Genomic DNA, 13,233 nt, shown 5'->3' with positions numbered 1-13,233 from the left:
GGCGTTCCTCACTAGCATTGGGTGAGGGCCACCCTCGCCAGATCTGGCGAGTGCAACCCTCACCCGAAGCTGCCGTTGCCTGCTCTAGATCCGACGAGGGCAAACCTCATCCAGCATCACCAGCCCAAGCAAGGGTGAAGGCCACCCTCGCCCAGTGCCAGCAACTTGGAGAGATGAACAGAGAAGTGGATGCTCCCACAGTGCCCGAATTGCCGGCACCAGCACCATCGGTTGCACTCTTTTTCTTCTTTTTGAGAAAATTATAAGCTACAACGAATAGAAGATCACTAATAAATGAACTAAAAGTGAACGGCATATGCTTTACCGGGCCAAGTGCGCATCTTCCGAACAAGTTTGGACACATGTGAACTTATCATCTTTAATAAACCGGACTTCTTATACAGGTGCCAATTAGATTTAATAGTAATTTATAGCCTCAGAAGCAGTTTATAACAAGCGGAGTTGTTTGCCTTCCCTCGAGTTAATGCAAGATTGAATTGGTCCACTCAGACAGAAATGATTATCTCTCAAAAAAATTATACAGATATGTAGTGATTTCTCTCGCTTCTTAGCGTGTAGGAGTGAGCACAATTCCAAGACAGAACCTGAAACCTGAGAATCAGACCGGTAGGAACCTGTCGATTTTAGGTTCCAGGATATGTAGGATAGGTTCCAGGTTCCAAAAATTGGAGAACCTGTTTTGACGGATAGGTTCTAGGTAAGTGGAAACTAAAATATGGAACCTAAAATAAGGTTTTGTGTTTTTCTTAGTCTATGTCTTCGTGCGATCCTGTGATATTCCATATCATTCGATAATTAGTATATAATCTGGAACCACTAATTTGAGCTTCCATTTTATGATTGAGACTTTTATTTTGTTAATGATTCATATTCTTCGTGTGTCTAAATATAAGTTTTGGTCAGTGAATTATAGCAGCAAGTGGTGATCATTAAAAATGATAATGCACTGCAATCATTCAATTAATAATACAAGTGGAACTTGAGTAAACCCTGAAACTTATGACATGATAGGTTCCAAGTTCAAAAATATGAGGAACCTGTTTCAACAGATAGATTTCAGGTTTCAGGTAAAATTTGTACGGAATTTGGAACAGCTCACTCCTATTCACGTGTCAAAGAATGCAAAATATTCGGTTCCACTCTAATTGCTTCTTTCTCAATCTAGAATGGCGGGAGTCACTCCTGCCAATTGCATCGTTTGCAATTGGAGAATCACAAGTTAATAGCATCTAGTGTCTTAGAAAGAAATTTTCTCGCCATATCTGATTTCATTTAGCTGGTACACAATATCAGTGGCTATGTCGGAAGACGTCCTCTGACGAGGCAGCCAGCTTTCCATATGTTCTGGGGAGTCTCCTGGTTCCTTGAACTAATATGGGCAACCGAAAGAAAGAAAAGGCAAATCAATGCATAATTTTTGTTAGAATAATTAAATATTAAATCACGTTTTCATCTAACTGCTTAAGTTTTTAGAATAGTTGACAGTAATCTCATCAAATCTCATAGTTTTCCTGCTTGGTGTCTTCCTGGTCAATTCATGGTAACTGATACGAGCCCCTAAGGAAGCAAACTAAAAACCACGAGAAAAAGTAGCGATCAAGCGGCTGCCCTAGTTATTAACTCTGATTTAGAATTGTCTTTAACCCTTGCTCATTTACATGGGATATGTAGGAAGTATCGAGATATAACGAAGAACAGGTTCACCCGGCGTGGGTGCTCCTGCAAGTAGTGTCACTGTTATTGCACAATGAAAAAGAAGTCTAGTTCTTCGTTCAAAACTGATTGCATAATGGTCCAATACTGAAACCAAGGAACATTCTCGGGCATAATATTATCACGAAAGGAAAAAGAGGAAAGCTCCTTAATGATATTGAGGAGAAAACACTGGTTCCTCGGTAAAAGTCGAATGAAGCTTTGCTTGTTGCACTTCAATATAGCCAGGAATATTAATTCTTCAAAAATTCATCTCTCATATAAACTCGGAGGAATTTGCAAGCTCTAAGCTGGAGAAGTGTTCCAACATTTGGCAATGTCTTCTACACTTAAAATTCTTCCACAGGAAGCTGCAATATGTAGTCAATCCCAAACTAGAGCCTCTATAAACTGCATGAATCCCGGTAACAATTCAAGAAATGGCATGTCGTGATAAGTTAATTTTCATAACGATAAGGCAAGTAACAGCAAATATAAATCAACAAATCTGACCTAAAAATTCATGAGAAGATGTTCTACTTTAGTCACCTGTTCCCTGTGTTAGTAAAAGAAACGCGGCATATCAGGTATCCAAGCAAGTTAACCTCCAAAGTGTCTGTACATGCACATCACTGATCAATCTCGTGTTGAAGATTAAGAACTGGAGTTGTCTACCCGTGATTATATCAAATCTACTTAGAGAAGGTTTCCAACTGGGTGCAGTAGTTCCACTCTAGAAATGAACAATTGCCGGGGCATCAACTTCTTTCCATTGCTTGAACTATATATAGTGGAAAGAAAAGATAATAGAAAAAGCCGTGAAGGAAAATTCCCTTCTTGAAACAGATATCAAATTGCTTTCTGTAGCCGCAAAGGAAAGACAGGAAATAGCTATTGACAGGGCATCGGTGATCACCTTCTTTTTACTTTCTCAACTTCGACATGGCAGTAGAACTATATGCAGCCCATCAGCTGAAAGTGATAGTCCCATACAAGGGATGGTGCATAGGTTCTTCATAATTCTGTATGATGTGTGTTCCAGGTAATTCTGGTATTGTCAGTGACTTGCATCCAGAAATATCCACTTGCCACAGCGAGGCCAAGTCTCCAAGTCCTGTAAGCTCAATAAGTTTCTCGCAGTCTCTTACGACCAAACATTTCAGGTTCTTGCACAATGACAAATCTGGTAGATGCTCAATGGACTTGCATCTTGACATATCTATAAATTCTAATGATCTCAATTCTTTGAGCTCTGAAATATCCAGAAGTTCATGACAATCTTTCACTATCAACTCTATCAAACCTTCAAATTTTGAAAGGTTTGGCAGTTTCTCTAGGGACTTGCATCCATCAATATATAGCCATTGGCAGGATGAGAATTTCTCCAGGGTCTGAATATCACGTAGTTTTTCGCAGTGGTTGATGTTCAGAAACTTCAGGGTCTTGAAGCATGAAAGGTCTGGTAATGTTTCGATCGATGTGCACCCAGAGATGTCCAACCATTCCAAGTACTCCAAGACATCAAGACCTCGGACTTCACATAAATTCTTGCATTTGGAAGCCCAAAAATATCTCAGATATTTCAATTTTGCAATATCCAGTCTCTTAATGGATGTGCACTCAGAGATATCCAACCTTTCCAAGTATTCCAAACTGTCAAGGCCTCTAATTTCAACTAGATTCTTGCATTTCTTAACATTTGCTTTCCTTAAAAGCTTCAAAGATGAAAGGTCCAGTCTTTCCATAGACTTGCAATCAGTGAGATCCAAAACTTCCAAGCAAATGAAGCTATTAAGAACTTGAATTTCAACTTGATTCTCGCAACTTGGAAGCACCTTTAAATTACTCAGTTCCAAACGATCCATCAACCTCTCTAATGCTTCCGACGGTCCTATGCTTAAGTACCTCAGAGACATCAAACATTCTACCCCATCAAGCCTAGATAACTTTGGGCACTTCAACACATCCAACATTGTTAGCGACACTAATCCTTCCAGACCTTTAACTTCTCTCAATTCAGAGCAAACCTTCAGACTCAACACTGAAAGATGCTTCAAGTTTGACAAATCTGGCAACTTTCTCAGCATTTGGCATGCTGTAACAGAAAGCTTCAACAGTTCAGACGGAAGCTCTTGGAGGCATTCAAGTGTACAGCACTCCATGACACTAAGTTCCTTCAGATTTATTAAGTTGGAAAGGACTGGCAATGTAGGACTCTGACAAGTGAGACCTAGAGTTCTCAAGCCAGAGGGAAGGTTTGGCAGAAATTGAAGCTTGTTGCACCCTCGTAAATCAAGGTCTTGGAGACAAGAAAGCTTACAGATGCTTTCTGGCAAGCCATAAATGCCTGTCTTGAACAATCGGAGGGCCCTCAATGAGGACAATTCCCCAATATCACTGCAAACTTCTCCTCCTAGGATATTGCAATTTGTGGCATCTAATTCGGTGAGTTTCCCCAACATCCCAATAGCACTAGGTAACCTTTTTACATTTGACCGCGCCATTTGCAGAACTTCTAAATTACACAAGTCTCCAATGGATTCAGGTAACTCTGTAAAACTTGTGTATGATATGTCCAGCTCAATTAACGATTCCAACTTGCCAATTGAGTTGGGGATCCCTCTCAATGAGCTGCATTCCTTTAATGATAAGCACTGCAGTTTCTGAAGGCACCCTATGGAGTCTGGAAGTTCAGCAAGCTTTTTGCATCCCGTAAAATCAAGGGTTGACAGAGATGCTAGATGGCTTAAGGAGCTGGATATTCGAGCCAATGATTCACAATACTTGGCACTAAGAGTCCTGAGCTTCTTCATTGAACCTTTAGACATGTGAATTTCTTCCATCCGAGTTCTATCTATAAAAAGCTCCTCTAATTCTTGTAGCTGACTCACTTCTATTGGTAGTTCCTTGAGTCTGAAACAGTCTCTCACATCTAGGGAAATTAGGGTGCTGATGTTTCCAATAGAAGGGTGAACTTTTGTTAGATATTCACACTTTTCAAGAATTAAAATCTCCAGATTTTTAAAAGCTGTGAGATCAGGAGATGTTTTCAAGTCCTGGCAATTAGTAGTGTTAAGAACTTTCAGATTACTTGCCACCTGTACGAAGAAAAACATAGACATGAGCCACTGAGAGTAAGTGATCATTTTTAAAAAATATAAAATATTTTCATCTTACATTGATTTGATTCCATCCTTCCCAATGATCTGTGACTTTGCTCCTTGATAAGTCAAGAACGACTAATTTCTCTGCGTGAAAATTGGTTGCCACAAAATTTGGCGGACAATTTTTCCAATAGAGCCATCGTAATTCAGAAAGAAGATACTCAAAATCTCCAGAGAGGATTAAATTATTCATCTCAAGGAACCTTAGTTTTGGTAGCTTTTCAAATGGTTTATTGCTGTACACCCTGCCTAAGCCACTTTGGTTAAGACAGAGGGCTTTTATCTTTTTAGATCCCTGAAAGAAAGAATGCCAAAAATCAGAAATATAGCATCATGACGACTAACTAAGCATGTTGTTTTGATATAAATCCTCTTAGGCTTCAAACTAAATCCAATTAAAACATGGTTGCTGCTAAACTCTTCGTATAGTATTTTTCAACAAATTTATCATACAAAACTAATCAGAAAGCTAACACATAAAATGCTTAACACTACTACAATTAAGTTTGCTAAAAAAACCTTAGGTTGCAGGCTTTAATGAATAAAACTCCATAAGTTAGCTGAGAACCTCTGTTTATCACAGAAGAGAGCCCTCTAGGGACACTACTGCCATGAATTACCAACTTGTATTATGCAATGGGTACCACAATGTCGAAAATAATACAAACAGGCCTTCTTTTAACTAGGGCAGGAGTAGTTCAATATGCTAACTTCTTCTTCTTCATTATGGTAAATAAGAAACATCGACTAAGAAGGAAAAAGAAAATCAAAGAAAACTCTCACCTTATTCTTCTCTAGAACATGTAAGGCTTCCTTGTGAATCCATAATCTACTACGTTTCCAGGACTCGTCATAGTTTTCCTGCCGGACAATTTCCCTACCTAGATCTCTCAGTTGGTCATGCATTAACAGCCTATGGTCATTTCCAACTTTTATCAGGGACATCAAACTCAATGCTTCAATTCCCATCCCTGGGAAAAATTCACAGTCATCCCACATATAGGATGCAATTCTTCCGTCAGTTCCAGCAAAAAAACAGGCAATATCCAAAAATATCTGTTTTTGCTCATAATCCAATGCTTCATAACTTACCCTTAACTTCTCTTGCACTTCCGTATGTGGTATTTTCCTTAACTTCTTCAACGTATCTTTCCATACTGCTAGGCGTTTTCCGCACAAGAATGAACCTATAACCTCGAGTGCTAAAGGAAGCCCTCCTGTAGTGGACACGATATCACGCGAGAGATCCCCAAATTCAGGCAAAGGGAAGTCCCTTCTGAATGCATGTCTACTAAAAAGAAGCAAAGAGTTGTCAGGATCCAATCCGTTGAGTTCATACGAGTTGTCCACCCGAGGCTCATCAAGAAAAGTCAGTTTTCTTGCCGTAATAATGATCTTACTTCCGGAAGCAAACCAGTCACGTTTTCCAGCCAAACAGTTCAACTGATAAACATCATCTACATCATCGAGAAGAATGAGGACTTTCTTATGCCTAAATCTAGTTTTGATGATTCTAAGTCCTTCATCGACATTGGAGACATCATTGTGTTTTCCTTTTAGGATATCGGAGATTAGTTGGTTCTGCAAATGGTGGGCACCCCTCTCTTTTGATGTTTCTCGTACATCTGCCAAGAAGCTACAGTGATCGAACTGACTGGAGAGTTTATTGTACATGACCTTGGCCAGAGTCGTCTTACCAGCACCGCCTATTCCAAGGATTCCAACAAATCGAGTATCACTGTCATCAGTACTTAACATTCTCATAATCTCCTCTACATGATTACTAATCCCGACCAAGTTCTCGGTGACATCCAACTGAAAAGCTTCCTTTAATTCGCCCAAAACCTTCCTGACAATTATCTTTACCAACTCAGCTTCATGTCTGTGAAATGACAGCAAAGTTCAATTCAAGAAAACCATCATCAATATCTCCGCGAAGCACATCCACCGCATATAAACAGGAAGCAAAAACCAGCCAATTGATGAAAACCCATCATCTTTTTTCCGCTGTAAAAGTGATCACGGCATAAAATTTGCAGACTTTAGATCTAGCTAAGCAAGACCATGAGTGAAAAAAGAAGTACCCGTTAGCAATTCTCTCTGATTCCCATCCCTTTAAGCTTCCTACTTCCTGGAGAGCTCGCTCCCATTGTCGGACCACCTCTGCCTCATGATGCTTCTTAATTGTATGAAAGGCCTTCCCGAAACTCCCCGTCTGGTGTCGCACGTGCCCGGGCTCCACTTTGTAGAATATGGGCAAGACTACGTGCCCTTCACTTCTCTTGCACTCGATCATCCGGGCCAGCTCGCGAAGGCACCATTTGCTGGAAGCGTAATCCGGGGAGAGGATCGGGATCGAGATCTTACTGCTCTTGATAGCTCGGAGAAGATCCGGGCCGATCTTCTCGCCGATGCGGAGCTCGTCGTCGTCCCTGAAGACGGAGACCCCGGCGTCGACGAGGCTGTTGTAGAGGTAGTCGGTGAGGCCGGTGCGGGTGTCCCTGCCGCGGAAGCTCAAGAACACCTCGTAGTCGTTCCCCGAGGCCGACGGAGCGGATTCCACCAATATGGGTCCGTCGGGTTTGATGCCTGCGATGGTTTCCTTCTTCTTCAGGAAACGGGGTGCGAGCACGGCGAGAAGGATCGATGCGATGGCGACGGCCAAAGGATTACGCATTGCCTCACCGACTCCCATTCTGGGTTGAGCTTTGCTTCGAACCTGGGAAGAACAAACCGGGAGATCTGCGCTCACACGCTCGCGCTTGCGAGGGAGGGTTTAGTCGGCCATGAAAAGCATTTCTCGGTCGGTTCTGACTTTGTTCTGGAGCGAGTCGATTTCCATCTTGAAATGAAGAACGGTTCGATCGAGTATCATAATCATTATGTTTTTTCTGTTTTTTTTTTCAAGAACAGGTTTGAAATAAAAATTTGTTTCGTAACACAATTTTATTAATCTATTTCTGAAACAAATTTTGATTTCAAAAATATGTTTGAAATAGAAATAAAAAGTAAAAAAATTTTATTTTTCTATTCCTTGAATAGAAATGAGAAATAAAAACTCATCTCATCACTTGTCTTTATTACCAGCCAGCCGCCCACCCGCCTCTCGCCACCTGTTGCCGGCCGCCTCGTTCCTCTACAAAACTCGCGGTTTCATAAATAAAACAAAACATATTGCTCGGTCAATACCTTGTCTTCAATTTTTGTATGGTTTATGCTATAAAAAAATAAAATATAAAATACTCTAGGCCGTCGATACAGATTCAGGAGCTGAACTAGTTATTATGAGTTCCAAAAATTTGGAATCGAGAATTGGACGGATTTCCGCCGGAACCACCAGAACCGACCAATCGGGTTTGATCTGGTTCGAATTGGACCGGGACCGATACACACCCCTACTTTCAATCCTCCATTTTTTAGAAAAAGTTTGGAGAAATGGCCGTGGTACAATTGCCTAATTCAGTTTCAATCCCTCTCGGTCATGTTTCGTTACATATTTACTATTTAGTTACCCAACTTATCTCTAGTCCAGCCGAAATTTAAAGATAAAATTCAATTTTCCATTGAGACCTACAAAGTTATCACTGACAAGTAGAGGTGGCAAAATGGGTCTGAAAAAATAAGCCCATAGAAAATATTAATAAATATTAGCTTAAAGAAGGATCACAAGCACTTTTTAAATTTTTCCATTTTTCTTCAAATAAGGGTTTGAAATGGACGTTGTCTCAAATAACGATTACGAAGTGCCCTTTCAAAAAAGGCCTTGCCGAATAAGGGCCGATTCAAAGAAGTGGCCTTATAACGGGTTTCAAAGAATGGCCACTTCAAACCCTATTAGTAGACGAAAGGGCATTTTTGTCATTTACTTTTAAAATATGGTCAAGTTGGGTATGGATTAGAACGGGTGTGGGTCGCTTGAATTATGTTGTATGAAAATAGGTCAAAATGGATTAAATGGATCAATATGGGTCGGATCATTTTCGATCTGACCCAAACTCGACTCAACTCACCCATTTGACAAGTTTAACGACAAGGCGACAAATTCTACAAGCTTTTAAAAAGTTACGGTTTTGGGGTTTCATACTTTTAGCAATATTAAATTTCAGTCCTTGTATTTCATTTTAATGACAAAACCGGTCCTTATATTACCCTTCAAAAAAAAAATTCCGTGACATCTACATCCGAAAATTATAGGAGTCGAAACATAAGGATTGAATTGGACTATTTACAAAAGTACGAGGACCAAAAGTGTAACTTATTTTAGAAACTTGAACACGTGTACACTGCAGGTCGATTTATCGATCCAGTATACTCTGCTAATATTTTGATGAAAATTTGAATTTTGTCCTTCAATAACCGTTGGAGATAAGTTAGGGAAATAAATGTATAAAGAGATATAGTACAAGGACCATCATTGAATTCGAGTAAAAGTGCAACGACGGTTTCGTGAACTGAGTAAAACATAAAAGTTATGAAAAATTATAGGGAGTAACTGAAATGTATTCTTAATTCATATTTTCCTTTATTCACTAGGCTAATATAGTAAACCATGTATAAAAATGAAAAAATCGCATCTTTTACAAATGGCAGGTACTTGAAAATGTGAGAAGTTCATATTTAACAATAAGCATTACATAGCGATCGCATGTACCAATTTCCATTGCACAATCATCTACTAAACTTTGTATTTCGACTCCGGATAATTTTGACATCAGCACTTCAATCCTAAAAATCAATTGGAAGAACAATAAAGAGAGTCAAACGATATCTAACTTATGACATGAATCGAAGTCTCTATATAATAAATAGGAAAAATTTACCGGCTAAGCAGTTGAATTGAACTATCGTAACCCATTTGAATTTCTCATTCGCATCTCTACTGTCAGCATCATGACCCTTTCATCTGCTCCAATCCGTCTTCAGATGTTCTATATGATTAACTTGATTTCTTTTTCTCTATTTGTTTCTCATTCGCATCTCTACTATCGTTTTTCTCCCGTCATTCCACCATATCGGTGACGTGCATTTCCTTCCTCACGGTGCTTCACCATGTTTCTAATTTGACCATCTGCCCCGAGGAGAGAACACAACACTAAACTTCAAGGTAGCCTTCAAAAGCTTTATGTGAACCATCTCCAAATCCAAGAACCAATTTTCTAATCTCTATGTGAACAAAGCTAACACAAAACTCCATGTTGCCGATATAGAGATTGGCCTATCTATTTTATAAGTAACGGACTAAGATCGGCGAGAAGTTGAGCATGGTTTCTGGTAAGTTTATCGACTGTCACCCAACTTCATTCTTGAAGCTAAAGTGTTCTCGAGGACTCGACATAGAACGAATGATAATGTGCTCCAAATTATATTCATGGATCAAAAGAGGTTGCAGATTATGTTCGCAAACATTCACGGACACTATATACTGCGATTTTTCATGCTTTTGCTACTAGAATTCCCAAATCAATTCAGCAGGAACAAAATGGTAAATAAATCGAAATTGAACAATGAACTGCAAGCTCGACCCAAACAAAACGTAGGAACTGGTCCAGGACAAGCATGGTAAGAAAAACTGGTTTGGAGGTCACATGGTTTTGAAGCAAAGCTTCGAGGCAATACGTTACGAACTTATTGCTCCATCCTGTCCTGAGTCATGGAGTATAAATTTCAAGGCGGTGGGTACTCATGCAAAGTTATGTGTATTTTGTTCCTGACCATTTTCCCATCACTCCGCATGCTCCTAGGCACCGGCGTCCGCTTCAGATTGTCGTGAAAATCGTGAGCTAACTTTTCCTTCGCAGCACGATTCGCATTCTCGGGGAGCGTCAACTCATGGTGATAATCCTTTTCCAGTCTCGCTCTCACCTTCGTCTCCATGGACCAGGTGAGATGATGGGCTTCCTCTAACGCGCCACAAACCTGCTCAACTACCCTCTTGATTAACTCTGTTTCCTGCCTGTCGAAGAACAATGAAGTCGAGGACGTAAACTAGAACCTGAATACTCATTTAAACTTGAAAAGAAATCATTTTGCGCATCTTTCATGAATCTCGATGTTTCAAGATAGCTGGGTATACGAAACCGGGCTAATATATCGCGTCGCGTTCATGTAATCATTCTTTCTTGTGTGTGATAAAAAGAAAAAAAAAAAACTTACTTAAATACACATGTGAGGCTCGTTCGGAGACTAGGCAGAGAAGCATGAAAAATTTGCGGACAGATGATCTTTCGTTTTTGTCGACGGATATGATAATGATAATGAAAGAAATTTTGTTTTTTCCAATAACTAAATTGTTAATTTTTCGTGAAACAAACGCGGCCAAAATCGTTGATGGAAGTAGATGAGGTATTGTGTTGGCAAAAGGAAAACAGAGGATATCATGAATACAAAAAAGGCAAACAAGGTCTGTTTAGAAAATAAGACGTACCCTCTCCCGGATTCATCTCCCAATCTGGAACAGACTTCTCGGAGCGCCTGCTTCCAATCCTCCACAACCCGTTCATCGAACCACTTCGTACCGGATCGGAATCCCTCCCCGAAAATCCCCACCTGGTGCCGCACCTCCGCTGGCTTCACCCCGTAAAATACAGGCAACACCACATACCCATCACTGCGTCTCTTGCACTCCATCATCTGTGAGAGCTCACGGAGGCACCATTCTCTCGAGCCGTAGTTTTTCGAGAGGATTGGGATCAATATCCCAGATCGCCTAATCGCGCTGAGAAGCTCTGGTCCAAACAGCTCGCCTGTGTGGAGCTCGTTGTTGTCTCTGTAGACGCAGACTCCCGCTCCGACCAGGCTCCTGTAGAGGAGGTCAGTCAGGCCGGCGCGAGTGTCTCCGCCGCAGAAGCTCAGGAACACTTCGTAGTAATCTTCTTCTCCTTCTTCCGCGACTCGGGGGTCTCGCGAATGATCTGCATAAGTGTTCCTTCTTGGCATTTTTTCGGTGAGAAAACCACAACGTCAATGCACAGCGGCGAGGAGAAGAGACGAGTGTTTGAATCGGATCGACCACCCCAGGTACTCCTAATCAAGAAGTTTGTGTGCGCATTTATACAATGGAGGAAGAGAACAAGTCTTCACAAAGGGGGTACTATTCTATCTTCGTTGCTTTCTCGTTCAGCGAACTCTTGAGGACGGCCACAGGAAACAGCTACGAAGAATCCAACTTGGGGTGTTTTGCTCTTGAGGGAGCCAAGAGACACTCTGATTTGCGGAGGAGTTCGCGTCAACTCAACGCATTCCGTGTGGGCCTTACTTGATAAGTATTATCTTTCGTAAAAATGTTCTTGTTTGGTGCTTACATCATTTTCATAGACTCTTTCAAGTTTCTGGAATGAGATGAATTATAAAATGTCTTGGCCCCGCGCTTTCCCCTTCAATGCCGTCACGTTCGCAAGGCTGACTGGAAAAACGACATATATAATCGCAAAGAAAAATCGAGTGAAACTTTCCATGCATCATCATGAGATGCAAGAAATTTTGACCACATAGAGAATTTAGCGTTCACACGTTCCGATACATCAATGGCATGAGATTTCACCTCTCAAAAAATAGTAATATATATCGGCTTTTCTAGGGAAAATTGTTCCAAAAGTCCTAAACCTATTGCATTTTTGCCGATTCAGTCTTAAACTTTTCAATTTTGCCAATTGAGTCATAAACCTTTTTACATTTTGCCAATTGAGTCCATCCGGCCAATTTTGGTTCGAATTCACTGACGTGGACGTCAGTCGCCCTACATGGTGCACGTGGATAATTTTTTAATAATATTTTAATATTTTGTTCGAATTTTTTTTATCTTTCTTTTCTATTTCCTTTTATTCTTTTCTTTCTCTTTCTTTTTTTTTGCTTCCTTCTTCCTCTGGCGAGGGCGAGCCTCGCCTACCGCACCACGTAAGAAAGCGGACGTCCAAGTCAACGATTTTCGGTCCAAATTGGCCAGATGGACTGAATTGGTACAAATGCAAAAGGATTATGACTCAATTGACAAAAATAAAGGTTTAGGACTGAATATGCATAATTGCAATAAGTTTAGGACTTTTTTGGTAATTCTCCCTAAGTTTTCTTGACTTCCGGTCTCTTGGACTTTTTCCTCCTTCAATTTGCCAGACTATGATAGGTTGATCTGTATTTAAAGCGAAATACCTCAAATCGTTGCAAAGTATCCAAATGTTGACATATAAAATCATTTATAATTCCTTTACAATTCTATAGAACTCAAAACAATTTTAATTCATTTTTAAAACTTAGGAAAACAAAGTCATAACTAGAAGCCATGAGTAAAATATACCGATCGGTTGGATAAATATTCTGAGAACATTTCCTAGACTATTTTACAGATTAATTAAAAAATAGT

The 13,233-nt window shown here is 40.2% G+C and overlaps 2 protein-coding genes across 8 annotated transcripts; both read right to left on the bottom strand.

Annotated features, from left to right (window-relative positions):
- Window positions 1-1,646: 1,646 nt before the first annotated feature.
- LOC115690763 (disease resistance protein L6-like) lies at window positions 1,647-7,689 on the bottom strand. 7 transcript variants are annotated; one of them, XR_008818690.1, is made up of 6 exons: window positions 6,962-7,689; window positions 5,661-6,759; window positions 4,891-5,172; window positions 2,630-4,811; window positions 2,227-2,329; window positions 1,647-2,124 (listed from the first exon to the last, which is right to left on the bottom strand). XR_008818690.1 is itself a non-coding variant. In XM_030617228.2 (4 exons), the coding sequence occupies exons 1-4, from the start codon at window positions 7,570-7,572 to the stop codon at window positions 2,682-2,684; spliced, it is 4,122 nt and encodes a 1,373-aa protein (XP_030473088.2). In that variant the 5' UTR covers window positions 7,573-7,689; the 3' UTR covers window positions 2,160-2,681. The 7 variants fall into 7 exon arrangements, 1 of the variants encoding a protein (XP_030473088.2); XR_008818692.1 differs by having other exon boundaries at window positions 2,263-2,329; XR_008818689.1 differs by having other exon boundaries at window positions 2,227-2,269.
- Window positions 7,690-10,360: 2,671 nt separating this feature from the next.
- LOC115690750 (toll/interleukin-1 receptor-like protein) lies at window positions 10,361-12,046 on the bottom strand. The gene is made up of 2 exons (XM_030617215.2): window positions 11,302-12,046; window positions 10,361-10,830 (listed from the first exon to the last, which is right to left on the bottom strand). The coding sequence occupies exons 1-2, from the start codon at window positions 11,811-11,813 to the stop codon at window positions 10,542-10,544; spliced, it is 801 nt and encodes a 266-aa protein (XP_030473075.1). The 5' UTR covers window positions 11,814-12,046; the 3' UTR covers window positions 10,361-10,541.
- Window positions 12,047-13,233: the final 1,187 nt, after the last annotated feature.

The sequence above is a fragment of the Syzygium oleosum genome, unplaced genomic scaffold, assembly GCF_021117445.2.
Source record: "Syzygium oleosum isolate NSW1041296 unplaced genomic scaffold, Sole_v2.1 Sole_v2.21, whole genome shotgun sequence".
Taxonomy (NCBI): domain Eukaryota; kingdom Viridiplantae; phylum Streptophyta; class Magnoliopsida; order Myrtales; family Myrtaceae; genus Syzygium; species Syzygium oleosum.
The sequence above is the reverse complement of the archived record's forward strand: the minus strand, read 5'-3'. Positions and strand labels throughout refer to the sequence as shown.